This window comes from Homarus americanus, unplaced genomic scaffold, assembly GCF_018991925.1.
Source record: "Homarus americanus isolate GMGI-L3 unplaced genomic scaffold, GMGI_Hamer_2.0 scaffold32583, whole genome shotgun sequence".
NCBI classification, from domain to species: Eukaryota; Metazoa; Arthropoda; class Malacostraca; order Decapoda; family Nephropidae; genus Homarus; species Homarus americanus.
In genome coordinates this window covers 23629376-23652234 of record NW_024713129.1, presented here as the reverse complement: position 1 = coordinate 23652234, position 22859 = coordinate 23629376, and the positions used below count along the sequence as shown (strand labels likewise).

Here is a 22859-nt window from a genome sequence, read left to right as displayed (position 1 = left end):
AATACTAAATGTTAAAAACTCTGGAAGGGAGGATTGGTGGGGGGTGGGGGGAGGGTTGGGACTGACCGCGCGGTTGGAAGAGGGGGGGAGGCAAGGTGGGGTACTTTGATTGACAGATAGTGTCGTGAAGATTATTTTTTTTTTATTAACTGAAGATATTTGTTTTAGCTCATAAAATTCATACAAATTACCCGGTCAGAATATAATTTACATTGCTGGAATTCTTATAATTTGGTGATCATTTTGAATATAAACATCATATATTTTGCTTTAAACTTACAATTTTTAGATAAAAATTTTTCTCTAGGTAACTATGTTATCTTTTGTGCAAAATATATGACATTTATATTCAAAATATTCCTGGTCTTACAAGGAATCCAGCAATGTCAATTATATTTTCCTAACTTTAGTTTGAGGTTATCCCACACATCTCCTTGGGACGGTTGGTGGGGGGTGGGGGGAGGGACCGACCGACCATCTGTTAGCCGGCTGTGTAGTGTGAGAGGGGGAGGGAGTTGAGTCCATTATTTGAATGGACATTAACTTGGCGACTGTATTTCTCTATTTCTCTTAAGTATTAATTGTGTGCATGTACCATCATAAAATTAAGATGTTATTTTTACTACAACATAGGTATGTGCCTTCAAAAAGTGGAGTTTGGGGGTCGGGCCGGTTTCTATTGGAATTAATCCCATATGTTCTGTTGTTCACTTAGCAGGACCCTCTGGGTTCAATTGACCGCGTTAAGTGGGGTAACAATATATATATATATATATATATATATATATATATATATATATATATATATATATATATATATATATATATATATATATATATATATATATATATATATATATATATATATATATATATATATATATATATATATATATATATATATATATATATATATATATATATATATATATATATATATAATATACTAAATCACAATATTTTATAATCGCAGTCATGTATGTACTGAATATTCTATGTAAAAAAATAAATTTTAAATGAATTATTTAGTGCGGTCACTTCTGACACAAAGACGGGCTATAAATAGCCTTCTTCTCTCCCCTCCATCTCTTGCCCTCTGTCGGAGAGAAGGTCTTGGTAAATAACTTTTGTTTGTTTATTTTCATTGTTTGTCTAATTTATCATGTTGTATCAAAGTAATATTACTAAAAGTTGTAGGCAGCTACCAAACAGGGAGATACTACTACCTGGGAAGATATTGGAAGCATAATGTACAGTATTGTCTAATGGTAGATTCTACTTCAATATGGCATCACAAAAATTGTGACCAAATCTTGGGTTGCTGATCTATCTTTCTGCCTCATTTACACACAATTGCAGAGTTTCAATTGTTTCTCTTACTTTGACAACACAACGTACATACAATATAATGTTTCTCACCTTTGATCTTTTTTTATTTTTGCATTTATTTATGGTTGGTTATTTAAAATAAGGCCAATTCACTTCAAGTGTTGGCATCAAATTTTACCAGCTGGTATACAGTCGTGTAAACACTAGTGACTCACTTAAACGTCTGTTATTTAACTGGAACTAATGTCAGTGTGAGTAAAATATTTCCACTTACTTGAAATAGATTTACCGATTTATTTGTTTATTTATTTATTTATAATATACTGTAATATATTAAACACCCAGCAAGTATTTTCTTTAATTTATGTACTTGTTTTGCGAAAAAGGGAGGCTACCACAGTCAAGGTCACTTTCCCTTTCTTGTCACTGGCAAATGTGGGGGGTGGGGTGATGATAGCAGCTGTGTTTATTACCGGGGTATATTGTTCTTTTACGGTATGTTAGACTGGTTTATAATACATTTTTATTATTTTAATATACCGGTAATCTTAATTTTAATCCAGCTTCCCAAACGTAAGTTTCAGTATAAAATATTTAGTGGTAGGACCTTGTGAGTGGTTTACGATGTTTTCCATCACCACTCTTGACACGCTAAACCACAATATTTAAGAGGTAAGAATTTTATATCTAGTGCTTAAGACGACCCCGTAACTTTGGGCTGATTTTTTTATGGTTCAAATTCCGTCTTATAGGCCGAGATATATGGTAATACTGTACTGTACTAGTAACATATCTTTACTAATAATGAATAACAAATAAACAATGTACAGTACTGTACAATATTGAATCATGAATGACATTTACAGTAGAATGAGTGAGAGAAGCAGTGTCGATGAGATGCAGTGGGTGGGAGGGAAGAATGTGGGAAGTGGGTGGGAGGCATTGGATATCGTGCTATTCTGCTCTGGCTAAAGCGAAGCCATAACTGAAATTATGATTTAGGTGGTGATAATAGAGGTAGTGGTGGAGGGGGAGATTGTGGTGAGTGGTGAGGAGGTGATGCATCAATCGGTTTGTTTGGTAACACTGCCTGCAGCACTGCCAGAAACAACTGAACAGCTGATGTCTCCCCACAAAATTGAGTTTAAGTATAAATGAACAACATCATATTCCTTCCACATTACATTACATAAATTTTAAATTTGGGATTGAGAAAGCAGAAAGGTGGGGTTGTTTAAAGAGGCAGACTGGAAGGAAATGGTAACATGCATTGGGTGTGTTGCCAAGCACATGGGAACATCGGAACATTTAACCAGAGAATACACACGTCTTTGTCGCTTGGCTGGATCAGGAACCTTAACACTTTTATTCACAGGTGCCATGGTAGAGGGTAAGTAAAAGTTGAAAAAATTGCACCCAAAACGAGCATGGAGCAGGAAACCGTCTTCACACACCAACCAAAACAATGCGGGGAAGCAAATGCTATCGCTGCCATCTCTTGGCAGTTGCTGCTACTGCTGGCTCTCGCAGACCCACCGCTGTCCCATAATAGTTCCACGATAACCCAGATCAATCACTGATAAGCGTACACATGGTTGCAATTGAGAATACCGCGACACGACAGATCGGCAATTATCAGGTCCCGTGATTATCGAGGATACTCGTATTCCTCGCTTAACGAACGTTCGAAACATAAGAATTCGCTGATATAAATTTTCAAAATTAACACCTCTTGGAGAGATGGGCTGAGATGTGTTCTTGTTCAATGATCATAACAAACCCCCCTCCCTCCCGCATCTCCCCCAGCCCACGTCTTTTGTTCTGCCATTCCCCACCCTGAGCCCTGACTGCCCTCTCTTAAGGTAATTCACAGCTAAGGGTGATGGTGTTCTTATTTAAGTGTTACATTTAATATCACTGGTGGCATTGTTGTCAAGGTAGACTCGCCACTGTAGTCACATCCCCCTAGCCCTCTTGCTATCAGGCCAAGTATTAAGCTACGTTATGGTTAATATTCAACTCGTAATTTCAGGTAGATAAATTTGACTTTCTTAAAAAACTTTTTTACTCAGTTACATGCACACACAAGCCTTCAAATATTATGTATATATAAGTAAAATAAATACAGTAAATCCTCAATAACTTGGCATTTAATAACTTGGAATTTCATATAACTCAGCATGGATTTGGTCTCGGAATGTGTTAGTATAACTCGGGAAATGCCAAGATATATCAAATTATCTGGGAAAATCTCGGCATATCTGGCCACTTGCATCACCTGCCATGTCTTTGTGTCACCTACCATACCTCTGTGTCACCTACCATGCCCCTGTGTCACCTACCATGCCTTTGTCACCTACCATACCTCTGTGTCACCTACCATGCCCCTGTGTCACCTATCATGCCTCTGTGTCATCTACCATACCTCTGTGTCACCTGCCATGCCCCTGTGTCACCTACCATGCCTTTGTCACCTACCATACCCGTGTCACCTACCATGCCTCTGTGTCACCTGCCATGCCCCTGTGTCACCTACCATGCCTCTGTGTCACTTACTACAATGCTTCATTCTTCGCTTGCTGTGCTGGTAAGTGTTACTTTTTTACATTTAGTAATTACATGTACACACTATATAGGTTGATAATTTTTTACTGTTGTAGTTTTGTAAGAGGTGGAAGTGCCTTGATAAGTTGGAATTTGGGATAACTCATTAAGGCCAGAGCCCCATATGTGCTGAGTTATCGGGGGTTTACTGTAACTATTATAAGGTCAAAACATAAAGCAATAAACATTTCTTAGTGTGCAAGAGTTAGCAGGCTGAGTAAGGGAGCGGGGGGGGGGAGGGGGGGGCAGTGTTGTTAAGAGAGCAGAGTAGCACACGCGCGAAACGGACAAGTGTTTAACCCGGACTATCACTGAGGCGGAGTGAGCGCACATGGCCCAGCCACTGGGACAAGAGAGACGCCTTGCGGGATGCCATAAAACTCACGGGCTCTCTGTCCCTGCTGTGAAATTGCCACCAACTTTAAAACTATCCAGACATTCTTGGGTACATCCAGGATGTCATCCACGAATAATTAATCAAAGGCCACGAATTAAAAATCTGTGAATTAAAAGGACATGCTGTATACTGTACTCGTATTTTTAAAGGGTTCAATCACTCCTCCTTTTAGCTTGCCTGCTGGAAGAACACTAATGTTTATTTGGCATCACTCTATGGACAGTTGCCACGTAGCCAATTAGTGATTGATTACCATGAGAGAGGAGGCCTACAGGAATGATGCACCAGAATCTCAAAAGTCAATTGGATTTGCTAAAATTTTTATAAATTTTTTCTCTTTTATTTGTAAAACGTTGGGGCGACAGCGCCAATTAGACAAGATTATCAATGACGCCAATACGTGTCATGGACATTAGAGTGTCAGTAGTTTTAGTTTTATATTTACATTGAGATATTATTTTTTTATGTGTTGGATAATAAATTACAGTATACAGATAGTTGTGTACAGTCTCTCCTTGACTTACGACATATTCGACTTACGACAACCCGGACATACGACGGCCATGGTCGTATCAAATATTTTTCACATTATACATATTTTCGAGTCCCTACATTTGGTCGTAATATGACGCCGTACGATAGCTTGGACTGGGCCGCCTCGTGGTGTACAGCATCCACATTGTAGCCTGCTCAGTTGGTGTTTGGCCGTTGGTGTTAGTGATCACGCTGTGTACCATACTGACAAAATTTTCGTTTGTAATTCCCTTTAAAATGGCTGGCAAGTGTAAAAGTGAGAGTTCTCGTGGTGCTGAGAAGAAAAAGAGACAGTCAATTACTTTTGAGATGAAAATGAAATTAATAATGTAATATGAAAATGGAAAAACGGTAGCAACCATTTCACGTGACCTTGGCTTCTCTCACTCAACGATATCAAAAATTTTGAAGGACAAGGAACGAATTCGTGAGGTAGTGAAAGGATCAGCACCTATAAAGGGAACAATAATAACGAAAAAAAGACAAGGTCCTATTCATGAGATGGAAAAATTACTTGTGATGTGGATGGAAGATCAGCTGCAAAAGCGTGTACCCTTAAGCCTTCTAACCATACAGGCTATGGCAAGAAGCCTTTTCGAAAGCCTGAAAGAGCAGGCAGGAGATGAGTAGGACCAAAACTTCACAGCAAGTCATGGGTGGTTCCAAAGGTTTAAGAACTGCTACAGTTTGCACAGTGTAAAGGTGAGTGGAGAGGCAGCAAGTGCTGATGTGGGTGCTGCTGAAGCTTTTAAGGAGGAGCTAGATCGTGTCATCGTGGTGGGAAATTATTTGCCTGAGCTAATATTTAATGTGGATGAAGCTGGCTTATTCTGGAAGCGCATGTCAGAACGGATATACATCCACAAAGAGGCGAAAACCATGCCGGGATTCAAGGCATTCAAGGACCGAATCACACTTATGTTGGGGGGGGGGGGGATGTAGTTGTTTTCAAGGTAAAACTCTTCATGATATACCATTCAGACAACCCAAGGGCTTTTAAAAATGTCAGCAAGCACACACTGCCAGTGCTTTATCACAGTAATAAGAAAGCATGGATGTCCCTAGCACTGTTTGAGGATTGGTTCCTGAGTTGTTTCATTCCACAAGCCTAGGAATATTGTCTGCAACAAGGGGGTTGCCTTCAAGATTTTATTAATTTTAGATAATGCTCTGGGACACCCACCACACCTGGACAACCTGCACCCTGAAGTTAAGGTAGTCTACCTAACACTACCTCTTATCATCCAACCCATGGATCAAGGTGCTATTGCTGCTTTTAAAGTGTACTATTTACTTGCGACCTTTGCTTAGGCTATTGCTGCTACTGAAGGTGAGAAAACACTCAGAGAGTTTTGGAAGGACTACAACATTTTGAAATGTATAAAGAACATAGCTGCAGCATGGGATGAGGTTACAGGTCAGTGCATGAATGGAATATGGAAGAAGGTTCTGAAAAGATATGTGAACAGTTTCAAAGGATTTAATGAAGATGAAGCAATTTCTGAGATTAGCAACAAGATAGTGCAGAAGGGTAAACAGCTGGAGTTAGAAATTGATAATGAAGATGTTGAGCAGTTGGTGGAAAGTGTAGAAGAAGAGCTAAGTAATGGGGATCTTATTGAATTGGAGGCACAGAAATTTGCAGAGGAGAAGAGAGACAAAATGTAAATGAAGAACCTGCACCCCCCAAAAAGTTTTCAGTGAAACAAATGGCAGAGGCATTTGCTACTACAGTATTAATAAGGGGATGCAAATGTTTGAAGAAATGGATCAAAATGTTGAGCATTTTGCAAAAGTTGACAGACTGATCCAAGATGCACCTGCTTGCTACAGGGAGATTTACAATGAAAAGAAAAGGCAAACGGTGCAGTCTAAATTGGACATATTTTTTTTTAAGAAATCCCCCACTGCTGTCTCCTCACCCCTCACCACTGCTGCCTCTTCACTCCCTAAAGATGATCCAATACCTTCAACAAGCAAGTATGTTAGCCTGTCTGAAGAAAGTGAACTTGATGACCCACCCAGCCCTGTCTCCTCCTCTGCTTCATCCAATTAATGTAGTCTACATGCTTAATTAAAAAATTATTGAGGCCCTTGTGCATTCAGCTGACTACATTAAAGGTAAGTACACAGTAACACTTTATTCATTTTTCATGATTGATTACTTTTACTGTACAGGTACTGTATTTCATTTTAGAATTTCTATGTATTATTTTCGCCTTTTCGACTTACGACCAAATCGACTTATGACCTGGTCGTCGGGACAGAACCCCATCGTAAGTCGAGGAGAGACTGTACTATTTTTCTTTAGTTAGGTAGGTTTTTGTTGCTAATGAACTGATTTCATGTTTTTGCGGTGTGATATTGGGGTTTTCTTGTTGTTGGTAACCAAACCCTATTTTTCCATTTGTTTTGTTATTCGAGATATGAAAATTCACTTAACGAATAGTTTTCCAGGAACCTAACCCATTTGTTAAGTGAAGGATCCTTGTACATGTACTGGAATATTTTAACACTGTCCATATGAGTTGTACAGTACTGTACAGGTTATTGCATGGGTCATGTGCCATACAAAAATTTATGGAATTTTTTTTAGGTGAGAGAATCACAAGAAATCAACAAGGATGGCTGAGAAACTAAGACTAGAGCAATGATTAAGTTTAATATTCTTGTACGGAAAGCTATATGCTACACGTCGATCAGCTCTAAAAGAAATTTAGTCAACAAAACCTACATATGTGTCTGGGTGTTGTTGGTTAAATTGTTTTGTGTAACATCTGGCTTTCTGTACAGGATTATTTTTTTTATAGTGCACAACCTATGATACATCTCTCGGTGATTCATGTGTCCTTTAGTAACGAATGAGTGACTGTATCCAACATAAATAAAATTTATGTGGTTTAGCTGTACTGTCTATATCTTGGCTGTTTAATTCATGTACAAATTCTTTTCAAAATGCTGAGATATTGATGGCATATTTGAGCAGCTGCCTGGTCCTGTGGTACTGCAAGTGGCTAAGATGCGTAATGTTGCTGCACCAAAAGCTTTTGAGGATTCAGGCTCTGCTCCAAGGATGCTGCGTGTATCTCTCACAGACGGTTCTAGTACTGTACAGGCTCTTGAGATGCAGAACATCAAGCCGCTTAGGTGAGATTTGTGACAAACATTGTTCAGTTCAAAATAATGAAAACATGATATCTTTAACTCATGGAAGATTATTACGGAGTTAAGAATAGTTGTCAGTGTTCATTACTTACCCTACCTTGTTATTATTGATGCCACTCGAGAAAAGGTATTAATTTCAGCTGTTTCATAGTGTGAGAGTTTCCTTTGTTTCTGGTACTACACCCCCCCCTCCCCTCCCCCCATAGTGAACTACTCTCTGAAGGGGTGATGATGGCTGAAGAACCTCCTGACCAACCTGTTATTAGATGGATGAGTAGATAGATAGTTATTCAATAAAAATCACCATACAAGTTTACATTGATTCAGCATGTACTGTATACATAAACAATACCCTCTATAATCCTTTCCCATCCTCCATAATATATTGTTTCCTCTTTCTGCTCTATGATGAAGGTTGTCTCACTACCCAGTGCACTTGCTAGATTGCCTCTGTACTGTCATTTTCCCATCCTATCCTCTTGTGTCTGTCATTAGATCAAGTGGCTCATTTGTGTGACTGGGATATAATTCAGAAATCTGGTAAAACTAGTCTAGAATTTTTCCTTGTTCAAGTGTTTTCCCCTGCCAAATAAAAGGTAACACTGATGAACCAGCTGCTGGAAGGTGAGAGCTATGAGTCTTCACCACTGCACCAGTACACATACACCTGTAACTAAAGCAGACTATAAAATAGGGTCCACATCTGATTGCTATTTAGTTCCCAGCTCCTCGGTGAGGAGGGAAGGATATTACTCACCTCATCTTTGCTCAATATATAATGGAATTTCAGATCAAACTTTGTTTTCTTTTCTTCATGTTTCAACATTTCTGCCTAAAAGAAACTAACAAATTTAATGGTTCTTTTCCAGCCTCAAAACTGCACCGGGCACTAAAGTACGTTTGGCGGGCAAGATTACTGTTGGTGGTGGATTTTTGTTATTGTTCCCAAACAATATTACTGTGATCGGGGGCACCGTTCAGGAACTGTACGACAAGTGGAAACTCTCAGTGGTGTGTTTTCTCAAATTGTTTTATACTGTATATGTTAAGTGAGACTAAGCCGAGGTAGAAATATGTATGATTGAAGCAGTTGTAGTTAAAGTGGAAGATGAGGTAAATAGAAGGTTGTGAGGGAGGGGCTGATGTTAAATTGTGAATGTAGAATTGTCAATTGTAAAGTGATTATTGTTTACTGACATATTGCAGAGTGTGTCTAAGTTCAGCCGTGGAGTGTGTGCTGCTGATGGCTCTGGTCCACCTCTCTGGGTTCCATTTGGCAAACGTATCTTAAAGGACCACAGAGAAATGCAAAAGTTCAAGGCCCTCAAGGATTCCAGTGGCAAGGATAAAGAGGATGATGAGTTTGAAACCCAACGCAAGCAAACAGTGAAGGAGTTGGCCAAAGAGGGAAATATGAAGGTAAGATGGTATACTGCTGCTGCACCATAAAATGTTTTAGTGGAATTGAAAAATTTGTGCATCGTGTGTTGATCTGCAAATTTTTGTGTTTCACATGCTTTAATTTTAAACCAGTCTTTCTTTAGATTGTGAACTTCGCGCTGAGCCGCCGCTTTCTTCTTGCGGAAGGAATCACATTTGGTCCGAGACTGAGAGTTGTTCTGCCAATGAGTTAAAGCAGCACGTTTATCTTTGACGAGTACATCGATTTCCAGGTCATTTTCATCAAATCAGTCCTGGTGTATTTTTTTGATCTGGCCGAGGGTCTCTGCAGGGTTTTGTCATGACATTGTCGAGAATATCCCATTCGGCACTGGGATTTGGGTTGTTTGATGTTGGGTTGTTTATCAGCCCATGTTCGAGCTGCTCTCTGAAAGCATGGGCTACCACTGGATCCTCCAGGCACTTAGTATTATCCCTTAAGCCCCGGGTTAGGGTGCTGCTGGCAGTAGCCCCCCCACGGGGTTAAATAGAGAAAAAAAATCAACTTTTCCAAAAGTAATTAAAAAGAAAAAAAAATGGCGGGAAAATGGGTGGACATTCTGGAACGTCACCCGGGGCCTAAGGGTTAAAATCTCTTCTAGAGGCATGCTGCCTTCGCCGTTTTAGGATGACATGAAGTGAGAACTTGGCTCTGACGAGCCATTGATCAGTGTCGCAGTGGTCTGAGCCACACACGGCTCGCGTGATAAGGACATCTCGGTGATCTCTTTTTCTGACAATGATGTAGTCAATGAGATGCCAGTGTTTGGATCATGGGTGTTGCCACGAACCCTTGAACTTGTCGGCCTGCCTAAACAAGGTATTGGTGATAGTAAGGTTGTGTGCAGCACACTTGGTGAGGAGGAGTAGGCCATTGGGATTACACTTGCCTCGTCCATTTCGCCCTATGGTTCCCTGCCAAATGTTAGCATCTCTGCCATCTCTGGCATTGAAGTCGCCAAGGAGCACAACCTTGTCTTCTCTGGGGATAGAGGTTAGCACTCTGTCAAGGTCGGCATAAAAGGCCTCCTTGATGTCATCCTCTGCATCCAGTGTTGGGGCGTATGCACTAATGAAGAAGTTATGATGTTAGTGATTCAGTGTGACTCGGAGCGTCATGAGGCGCTCATTGATCCCAACAGGCATTTCAGTTAGCCTGTGTTGTAGGATACATTGGTGGATGGCAAAGCCAACTCCATAAATGCAGTTTCTCTCCGCAGCACGCTTACCTTACCAGAAGAAGGTGTAGCCAGACCCTTGTTCTGTAAGTCCACCATCGTCTGGGAGGCGGGACTCACTAATGGCTGCTATGTTGATGTTATACCTAGCCAGCTCTTTTGCCACAAGGGCGGTTCTTCTTTCAGGACGCTCATTTGTGCCAGTATCCAGAAGGGTCCTGACATTCCATGCAGCGACCATAAGAGGTTGTATAGTTTTTTTTTTTTTTTATCTGTGATTATAATTGTATTTTCAACTGCATAAGGGTGACGTTACTGGTTGCGGTTCCCAGTCAGGTTGGTTCTTAGGCAGGCTATGTTTAGGGCACCTTTTCTAGCCCCGTCCCTATGTGGGGTGAGCAGAGTGGCTCCTCAAAAGGGCTGCTCAGTCGCACAGACAAGACCTTATTGCACTGCTGCCTAGATCCTAGTACATAAACGACCATCTTATCTATGCCATTCATGTGCAGAGTTGTGATTAGAGACTCCCGGTGGTCATCTCTGCCTGTCCCCGTCGCCACTCGTCTGTTGCCATAGGACTTTTGGGGGTATAGGGGTTTTGATGATGATGAGAGGTATGATGAGCTGGATGATGGCTGTGTGTGAGTTGATTTATGTGGTGAGGCAGGAGCACAGGCTGCAACCACACATCTTGGCTCTCCCTTTTCCTGATCCATTGGTGCAAGTGTTGCAATGAGTGGGGAGAGGGAGAGTTGCAATGGACTGCCGATAGCCCAGTTTGTTGGGTTTCGCCTTAGTAGCCTGTCCATCTTTCTTTGCCTTCATCCGCCGGTGTAGTCATTGGGTTTCCATGGTGGTCACCTCTTCCGCCAATACCTCGGTTGAGGTCTTGTTGGAGCTCTGAAAGCATGTCTGCCTGATGCGGGGCTCCACCGCAGATTTTTTGTTCAGGGTTTACTCCCGTAGCCTTATACCTGCCAAGGTTAATCTGCAAGGCAACTGGGCAGTGGTTGGTAGGCGTCAGGACGTGCCCACATGCCAGTGGGCCTATGCGCCGTTCTTGTGGGGTCCACTGCTACTCTGAGATCCCCTGCTGGTCTAGCCTGGGCCCATGAGGCACCCAGTTACCATGTGTTGCCAGGAGTCTTGATGATGAGGAGGCTGTGTACTGGCAGGGGAAGACTTATGCAAGTTGCTTCCCTGTTCACCACGAGGGCTAGCCAGTGGCGGCAGCTGAAAGCGAGAGAGAGAGCAAGCAGTGCTTGTACCTTACCACTAACATGATGCTGCCACACTAGACGCATTACATCACCCTGTGCGTGTGCATATACACACACACACACACACACACACAAATAAATAATAATGGGAAAATCCTATCACAAATAATCAGAAACAGGACAACAAAATGTATCGAAATGGAGAAAAAATGCGAGAGTCAACTCCGTGCTTTCTTATTAAAGTTGGGTCGGTTGGGTTGCCATACAGCATTTTTTCCTTGTAAAAATTACTGTCTCTAGAACGATTGGGATCTGAGCGCCAGCTGGGTTTATACGTCGATCAAACATACAGAATTTCTTTCGCAGCCATCTAGCCGACCCAACATGAAGGATGTCGGTACTTGTGGTGTAATACTGTATACTTTTTCACAATATGTATGGAAGATGGTGTGTACATATAACTGAGTAAATATAAATGAAGAAGGTTACGTATATCTACCCAAAAATACGAGTTGAAAGAACCATAACACCTCACAGCTTGGCGGTTTCAATGATGAGCTGACCTAGCTACAATGCCATGATTAATCACTATTAAATGCTATTCTATCAGTAGACACTAATGATAACAGTAAATCCAGTGAAATATGGCAGGGAGGGAGGAGTCACAAATGCAAATGGCACGCTAACTTGCAGTCACTCACTCCCCTTACCTGCTACTGTTGCCAGGCGTAGCCAGGTGTACGTATGGGTGAAATATGTGACCTTCTTTTCTCTCTTCACTTGTTTGGGAACCTTCCTACAGCTGTATGAAGGTGGTTGAGGGCATTTGGGAGCCATTACAAGCACAAGGAGCACAGTTGTTAAGAGAGCAGAGTAGCACATGCGTGAAACGGACAGGTGTTTAACCCGGACTATCACTGAGGCGGAGTGAGCGCACATGGCCCAGCCACCTGGGACAAGAGAGACACCTTGCGGGACGCCATAAAACTCACGGGCTCCTCGACCTGGCTGTGAAAATGCCGTGTACTAAAGTACATTCTTGGGTATATAAGAACATAAGAAAATAAGGAGTCTGCAATAGGCCGGTTGGCCTGTGCATGGCAGCTCCTGTGTGCATGGCAGCTCCAGGGTGTCATCCGTGAATAATCGAAGGCCGCGAATTAAAAATCCACAAATTGTAAGGGCATGCTGTACGCAGTTTCCTTAATCAACTCGGGTAATTGTTATTTTATTGACATATATTTTACATCTAAATATTGATTTTAACCTATAATAATCTAATTTAGGTGTTTAATATTTATTTAATTTTTTTACCTGAAATGTCCCCCAGGAACATAACTTCTTTATATTGTTAGGTCTATGGTACAGTACTTTATACTGGTACTTATATTCACCCCACATTGTTTCTCTTCAATGTCACACTTCTCAAGAACACGTCTGGTGTATAGCAAGGTATATCTATAGCTATAGGGGGAATAGGGAGTTCTTAGCTGCCATTTAGGAGTTAACTGAACTAAAAAGTATTTCACTTCATCACTGGATACAGCTCCTAGAGATCAAGTGAAGGTTAGACACCTCAGCTTACTTCACTTAATGATTAAACACCCTAATGTTACTTAGGGGGTTAATTTAGGTTAGGTAAGGTTAAATTAGGTAAGGTTAGGTTAGATTCAGTAAGGTTAGGTTAGATTAGGTAAGGTTAGGTTAGATTAGGTAAGGTTAGGTTAGATTAGGTAAGGTAAGGTTAGATTAGGTAATTTTAGGTAAGATTATGCTCTATTAGATCAGATTAAGTTAGATTAGGTAAGATTAAGTTAGGTTAGATTAACTTAACTTAGATAAGGTTAGAGTAGGTTAGATTAGATATGGTTATATAAATTTGGGTTAGATTAGATTAATTATTGTTACCACCAATGAAGCAGTAAGTATGTGATCTGGATAAGAAGACCCATACACTTGGACTCAATGGTGTTTAATATTCTGTCAATACAATGTTCATGTTTACACATTACTCATGATTTGCATGATTTGTGGATTACAAGTTAGGTAACAAATACAGCTTCATTTTGTATACAATGGCAACAGCATTTACAACACGCTTATCTGAATATTACAAAGGCGTATACATAGTATCTCTCAATGCATGACAGTTTAGAACAAGAAAGTCTCGTATGAGCATAGACTTACGTGTAACGGGTCCTATAACTAGTCTGTGAGTGATACTCGTAGTGCTCACAGATTGACAGTGTGCCCTGAACTGCCCCACCCAGGACAGATGGAGTACAGATGACAAGTGTCATCGTACCATTTCAGCAGAACTGTTACCATCAACACAACTAGCCTCACTCTTTCAACTTAACAGTGAACTCTGTGTTCATGTCAACTATCTTTCTGTATTGCTGTTATCATAACACCCACATATGTTATCCTAAATTCCACCATTACCGCTCGCACAGTGCGGTTGGTAACGGTTATGTTAGGCTAGATTAGTAAAGGTTAGATTAGATGACATTAGGTTAAATTAAGTAAGATTAGATTAGATTAATTAAGGTTAGATTAAGTAGTTGTAAATTAGATTAGGTAAGTTTAGATTAGTTTAGATTAGATGAGGTAAGATAAGATTAGGTTAGGTTACCAAGAAGAGTCAGTTTGAAAGAATTGTAAGTAAATTGATTTTTATAGTTGTGTGGGACTAAGCTTTCTGTTCTTGAGATTAGTTCATTTAATCAGTTGACAATAGATGCATATACAGGTTGACAACCCTTTATCCTAAATTCCGAAAACCGAAAAGCTCTGAAAACTGAAAGTTTTTTGCGGAGCATTTTTTTTTTTTATTATTATTTTTTTTTTTTAAACAGGGATTAGCCCACCCAGGCATAGATCACCGACCCACATCGGGGCCTGGGGGGCGAAGCTGTAATAGTAATACTAATTATAATAATATTAATATTTATAATAATAATAATTATAATAATAATAATAATTATTATAATAATAATTATTATAATAATAATAATTATTCATAGTAAATAAAAAATTTAATTAAAAGATACACTATAATAAAATAATAATGCTAACAATAATAGTGTATTAGTAAAATAATAATAATAATAATAATAATAATAATAATAATAATAATATAATAATATTAAAGAAATACAAGAATGAAAAAAGATAAAAAGTGAGTAACACGACCTAGACCTATGAATTATTATTATTATTATTATTATTATTATTATTATTATTATTATTATTATTATTATTATTATTATTATTATTATTATTATTATTATTGTTGTTGTTGTTGTTGTTGTTGTTGTTGTTGTTGTTGTTATAATAATAGTTATATTTTCGCCCCCAGGCCCCAATGTGGGTCAATGACTTGTGCCCGGATGGGCTAATACATAAAAAAAAAAAAAAATTCTGAAAACCAAAAAATTCCCAAATCCGAAATGCCTCTGGTCCCAAGGATTTCGGATGAGGGATTGTCAACGTGTATGTCAGTTAATTTTTTTCTTTGGAACTTTGTTCTAATTTCAAGTGTAACAGATATTTTGAGTGATAGTCATCAAGGGTTAGATGTATGGTCCTATTTAATGTTTAGTTTTATTCTTATATGTCTTGAGTACTTTATCTTTTAATATTTCTTCCTCTGGACCCTGTAGCTCCTGCTAAAAGTAAGTGTTGATATATTGTGGGAAAATAGAACTGTAACATTTGGAATATTTTTCAGGTATTTGGAGGTGGCAAGCAGATGTTAGATGCTAATGTGCAGAAAGTTGTAAATGCTGGATTTTCTCCAGAGGTTGCTGAATGGGCCCTGAGAAACAGTAAAAATGACCCAACTAAGGCTATCAGAGATCTAAAGGCAGTGAGTGAATATCTGTAGTTCCTTGTAACTTGTAATATTGAATTGATGATGCTATACTGAGCAATACATGTCTTTGTTGTCAGCTGCCCGTCTTTAAGCAGCTCAAGTATAAGTGATCCAGAGCTGTTAGTACAAGACCCAGGAATAAACAAAATTACTAGTAAATCTTCTTAAAAATGTGTAATCAGATGCTCAGGTTGTGTGCCTCTAGGGCAAAGGAGGAAGATGTCATAGAAATTCTTTCACATCTCCTGTTCTCTGGATCAACCACACAGTCTTTCAGGCTTCATTCTCACTCATTCCTGTCTATGCCCCACAGAAGGAAGGTGTCCCACTGTTCACAATGTATTTCAACATATAAGTGCCTCATTTCTGTGTACTATTTGGGTTTTTTGGCTGAACTACAGGGAGTACTGAATGTTTTTACCTGTTGCATAAGACGACCCCTAGTTTTGAAAACAAAAAATTGAGCTTCAGAAGTCGACTTATAGGCCACATTATACAGTAGTTAGAGATTCTCTATTTCATGTTATAGAACTTACATTACTTGATTCCCTTATGGACCAGTTTAGATTCAGCTGATGAGCCAACAAGGGTGAAAAACAAAACAAAACATGGTTTTGGGATTTTGTTTAACCAAATATTTTTTTTTTACCCTGTCCTCTTGGTACTCACCAGGCATCTTGTGTTGCTGGAAGCTCTCATATGCCTGCCAGCAGTGTTTACTTCACTCTCCTCAGTCTTGGCTGTGACACTCAATGTGATTTCTAAGGAAGTTATGGTTTTTCTGTGCAATTATTGCTCCCATTGTTTAGATAAAATATTTAGGGTAATTTTGGTGAAACAGTGGTAATTTTATCATTATTACAGGTCCTTTAATAGACTCTGCTAAATACAGTAAAGTCTCGATTTAACGGTATCTGATATAACGAACTCTCGATTTATTGGAAGGCATTTTTTTTCTTCTCGATTTAGTGAACTAGTTCGCTAAGTCAAAATTAATTCCGTTGATACGCTAACACCCATGGAGATACCTCAGACACATGATACAGTAAAACCTACTTCAGCCTACGGTAAATGTATAAAAACGATAATGATACAGTGAACCCTCGAATATCCTGACTAAAAGGAGGGACCACCTATCCGGAAAAGCCGATTGTCCGTATCTTCCTGCGAATCTACTAAATGTATAAAAATGATAAATACAGTTCCACCACCGATTTTCCGGCGCCCTTGGTTCCAAAGCCTTGCCGGATTATACATTTTGCTGGACCAACCGAGGTCAGGTAATAAGAATTCAACAATACTGTACACCTCTGACCCACTAATGATACACCTCCTGTGTCTCTAAAGCACCATGGACTGCTAGAAACTTAAATTAAACAAATATTAAATGTCGATTAAATGTGAAAAAAAAACATAATTTTGAGCAACATTACTGTACAAACTTTGTACTCAAATGTACTACACTACACTAAAATTTTTACCTCTTGTGCAAACTATGTGATGCTCATACTCAAATTAATCACTATCTTACAAGGATTCCAGCAATGTAATTTATTTTCTGCTAAGTCTAGTCAGATATATTTTATAAGATAAAAAGTTTAAGCCTAAAACTACCTTCACCCAGGCTGGGAGGGAAGTTAAGTGCCCTCTCATAGTTTTGTCCAGACTAAAGGAGGTGCCGGAAAATCAGTTCCTGGATCGGTGATGTACAGTACTTGTAATGATATAAAAAACACATTAAATACAGTTCATATTATCCTGACTACTGGGGTTAGGTGTTCAGACTTTTTCCTGTGAAAAAGCCATAATTTTGAGCAACATACAGTATAACTGTACTCATTTGTACTCAAATGTACAACACTAAAGTACTAAAAAAAATTTCTTTTTTTGCAAACTATGTAATGTCTATACTTAAATTATTTACTATCTTGCAAGGATTCCACCAATGCAAGTTATATTCTGCTTAGTTTAGTCTGTGACATTTTATAAGATAAAAACTTTAAGCCTAAAACCACCTCCACCCCTGGGATGGGGAGGTGAAGTGTTGACAGCCAGGCAGAGTGGGAGGTATTGACCAGCCGGCAGTGAAGGTTACCTAGTGGTATTTATTTATCTGTCATATAGATGGAGTTTAAGTTTTTCGCTTATAATGTGTTACTGAATTGACTTGGTAGAATATAACTTACATTGTTGGAATTCTTGTAAGATAGTGATTAATTTAAATATAAACATGCTATTGTTTGCACTAGACATAAATATTTGAGTAATTATTTATTACATTTGAGTACTGTAGAGTACAGTTTGTCCTTAGGACAATTATTTCTTTTAAATTTTTCACAATATATATTCAGGATGGTGTGTGCATGTAAATGAGTAAAAATAATTGAAGAAAGTTACTCTATCTACCCAAAAGTATGAGTTGAAAAACTCATACTTAAATGTACTACACTATAGGACTAAATTTTTTATATCTTGTGCAAAATATATGATGTATATACAGTATTCAAATTATTTACTATCTTGCAAGGATTCCAGCAATGCAAGTTATATTCTGCTAAGTTTAGTTTGTAACATTTTATAAGATAAAAACTTTAAACCTAAACTACCTTCACCCTGTTTTGGGAATGCTTCTTAGGGAGGCTTCTTAGCCCAGAACCAGTGGCGGCTCGTCGGTAGGCACTGTGGAACTGCAGCACCCCTTATTTCACCCGTTATATATGTATTATATAATATAATATATCATATACAGTTGTACCCCATTCGCTTGATTAATTGAACGGAGGTCCAGCGATTAAAAGTGGCCGCGTTAAGTGAATAACAGAACATATGGGATTAATTCCAATAGAACCCAGCCCGACCCCCAAACTCCACTTTTTGACGACAAATAACTATGTTGTAGTAAAAATAACATCTTAATTTTATGATGGTACATGCACACAATTAATACTTAAGAGAAATAGAGAAATACAGTCGCCAAGTTAATGTCCATTCAAATAATGGACTCAACTCCCTCCCCCTCTTCTCACACTACACTCACTGGCTCTTCCCTCTGAGAAATTTTTTGGGGAAAACCAGGTATAGTAATAAATAATTCCTCAAACTAAAGTTAGGATAATATAATTGACATTGCTGGATTCCTTGTAAGACCAGGAATATTTTGAATATAAATGTCATATATTTTTCACAAAAGATAACATATTTACTCAGAATAAACTTTACATCTAAAATTTGTATGTCTAATGCAAAATCTATGATGTTTATATTCAAAATGATCAGCAAATTGTAAGAATTCCAGCAATGTAAATTATATTCTGGCCGGATAATTTGTATGAATTTTATGAGCTAAAACAAATATCTTCAGTTAATAAAAAAAAAAAAATATTCTTCGACACTATCTGTCAATCAAAGTACCCCACCTTGCCTTCCCCCCCTCTTCCAACCAGTCCCAACTCCCCCCACCCCCCACCAATCCTCCATTCAAGAGTTTTTAACATTTAGTATTAAATAATACCTCAGATTAAAGTTAGGATAATATAATTGACATTGCTGGATTCCTTGTAAGACCAGGAATATTTTGAATATAAATGTCATATATTTTGGACAAAAGATAACATAATTACCTAGAGAACAATTTTTATCTAAAAATTGTATGTTTAATGCAAAATATATGTTGTTTATATTCAAAATGATCACCAAATTATAAGAATTCCAGCAATGTAAATTATATTCTGACCGGGTAATTTGTATGAATTTTATGAGCTAAAACAAATATCTTCAGTTAATAAAAAAAAAAATAATTCTTCACAGGGTAACAGATGGTCGGTCGGTCGGTCCCTCCCTCCCCCCCACCCCCCACCCCCCACCAACCGTCCCAAGGAGATGTGTGGGATAACCACTAAATTTTAATAAATAATACCTCAAACTAAAGTTAGGATAATATAATTGACATTGCTGGATTCCTTGTAAGACCAGGAATATTTTGAATATAAATGTCATATATTTTGGACAAAAGATAACATAATTACCTAGAGAACAATTTTTATCTAAATATTGTCAAATATATATGTTGTTTATATTCAAAATGATCACCAAATTATAAGAATTCCAGCAATGTAAATTATATTCTGGCTGGGTAATTTGTATGAATTTTATGAGCTAAAACAGGCAGGGTCAGGCGGGTGGGGGGTGGGTGCGAATCTAAAATAGCTCTCGGCAGGACACTCACGTATATGATGCCGCCGCGTTAAGTGAAATTCAGCTTTGGCTTGGCTACGCGTGTATGAAAACGCGTTAAGTGGCGCGTTAATAGGGTAATACTGTATGTTTATTTATTTGTACTTTACAAGATATTTAAAACACATCATCTACAATTTATCTAATCTGTACACTTGATATAGTAGACGGCGCAATTCATTAATAGGATGAGATGCTATGATTCATACTTCATAGAGATCCTATTCTTGCATTCTATTGTTTTTTCCAGAAACTTTATTTTGTAGAATTCTAGCTCAATTAAATATACCTCCTTTTATTTTAAGAATAAAAAGTTCTGTGACAGTGAGTGAACTTCAAACAACTTAAATTTTCAAGAAGGTTCTTCTTTAGAAAGCTACATAAGACAAGAGGTCATTCTCACCTGATATTCAAATATCTCGCCAGAATAAGCTAAACAGAAGAGGTATATTCGTAGCTCATCTCAGAATGGCAATTAAATAGTGTTGGCTCTTGTGGTTAGAAATAAAAATACATTATTTGTTTTCCTGGTTTGCTGTTTGGAATTGGAAGTGATAACTTCAAGACAGCTTCAGAAACAAATATAAACAAAATGAAAGAAAAAACTGAAAAAACATGAAAAGTCAAAGGAAGCATGGGTTGAAAGCGGTTTCACTACTTACTTAAGAAGTTTTAAATATTAAAGAAAAACTTAGTGAAGCCTATAGACTTTCGATCACGAGCAGAAGAGAAGGTTCCCAAGAACTGCGGGAAATTTTATCCAAGATAACAGACCGTATGTCAGGAAACTTTGAAATTTCCTTTTACGTGACATTACGGAAAAAGATGATCCGTGCGCAATCCAGGTATTTAGGGACTTTCAATAAATTCCTTGCGAACGTACTAGACCCAGATTTAAAGAACCATGAAACACGCAGCAGTCTTCAGCAGTGTTTCTAAGACTATTAAGAATGAGATAATTTGACTGCCTGCTGCAGATATACCTATGATGAGATAAAGAAAGAGATTAAAGAAGCTTCATTTGTAGCTGCCAGCTGATGACACAAACAGATGTTTCAGAACACACTCAAATGGTAATTGTCTGCCAGCACGCATGAATGAAGAAATATTTGAGCCGCCAGGGATTCGTTCCAGAAATCAAACAGTAGATGTGCATATCAAAATGTATTCTAGAGCAGTTAGATATAATCCTTCATGAAATAGGACAAAACTGATAGTTTGTACATTTGATGGTGCAAATGTCATGGAAAGCGGTATGTATCTAGCAAAAATAAAAGCAGTTTATATTAATGCACATTTCTATTCACTACAGGCGCATTAACTGAATCTATAACAAGAAATGCAAGTATTACGCGAGATTCAAGAATATTTTTTTCTAACGTTGTATACCAAATATTTTCTCAAGATCACCACAACGCAGTATCCATTCTCAATATGAACGCCAGCATTCGCGCCCATCCTGCCAAGGTGAACTTAATATACGGATCTGTGAACAAATGCAGCACTTGCGTAACCTTTAAAAGTTGCCTTGCTGAAACCAGCCTGATTGCAAATGGCAGGATCAAACTATTTTACAGTAGCTAAACAGGAATTTCTTGTACTACCCTGAATAATGAAAAATTCATGTTCTGCCGGGAGCTTTTCATCAAAGATCATGCCTCGTGCTAAGTAATTTACAACTAAATGCAGTTCTGAGAAATTGATGTGTTTAAAGTACATGAATATATAACAAATTTCAAAAACTTATTTAGAAATAAGAAACGTAGCTACTGTGAGAATCCTTCAAAGATGCCTGCTATTTAAGAAGAGCAGACTGTATATGTGTTGATATAGTGAGAGATATTCTTCACTAAACAATTAGTAGCTAAGTAAATTATCTCAACAAGAAAAGCTTCCTAGTTTAAGAATAAACTGTGAGAGATTAATCACTGAAGCATATCCCAGATTAACAAAGAAAAATTTGAGTCTCATAGTCCAAGTGAATAGCTGCAGTTAATTCAACCCGCCAGGTGCCTTATTCAGGTCATCAGATGGAAAGTTCTGAAAGAGATTACGAAATCAGATAAAAACTTTGATAATTCCTTTATGACTACACTGTGAGCCAAACGCGTTTTTCAGCTTCATTAAAAGAAAAAAAACTTTTCTCTGAGGAGCACTATGACCAGAATGGCTAAATGCACTTGCAATGATTTCTTAACGGAGAAAATTTTTCAACAGTAATCCAAACATCAAAGAGAAAAAGTTGCTGACATTAGTTCAAAAAGAAAACAAAAAGAATGGATTTTATTTCAAATAAATTTGGATTGCTAGACTGAGTATTTTATCTGTTAAATGTTTGATTTAGTGATACCATGCTGGGTGCAGTTCTGCCATAACGCCGCATACCGTGTTCTGTAAACATCGTGTTATAGAAAATCGCTAAATAGAAAATGAAGAAAGCTTTATGAAAAATAGGTTAGGTGCAGATTACTCAAACCTAAAAATCCTAGTAGTTAGCCTAACACAAAGGATAGCACAAAGTTCAAACAAACGTCACATTCATATTCAATAACGGAAATCACAACAGCAAATTTAACACTTCACCTCGGAAAATAAGTAGAATGGCACTCACATGGGGGAGAAGGGTGATTTTATGTTGATAACATCGAGCTTCTTCGCGTTATATCCTTCTTTACTTCATAATCACCGAATTTACCATCAGAACGCTTTTGGAGATATTTTCAGCCTTTTATTCACAGTTAATACCACAAATTGGAGAAATAGTAAGCAAAATCACAGATAGCAAACAAGCTGCCTCGCTATGAGCATACAAATATTGTTCAATTATAATCAAGTAGGAGCAAATTACAAGTATCAAAACACGGTTATAGCAGAACCCACTG

The 22859-nt window shown here is 38.1% G+C and overlaps 1 protein-coding gene across 1 annotated transcript in view; it reads left to right on the top strand.

The window, feature by feature from the left end:
• LOC121870495 (protein qua-1-like) overlaps positions 1 to 22859 on the top strand; it is a 113860-nt gene that overhangs the window by 9319 nt on the left and 81682 nt on the right. Inside the window, exons 5-8 of the mRNA XM_042372330.1 lie at positions 7851 to 8011; positions 8899 to 9040; positions 9236 to 9448; positions 15601 to 15738. Of these exons, the coding sequence (XP_042228264.1) occupies positions 7851 to 8011; positions 8899 to 9040; positions 9236 to 9448; positions 15601 to 15738 (654 nt within the window). The remainder of the gene's footprint in view (positions 1 to 7850; positions 8012 to 8898; positions 9041 to 9235; positions 9449 to 15600; positions 15739 to 22859) is intronic.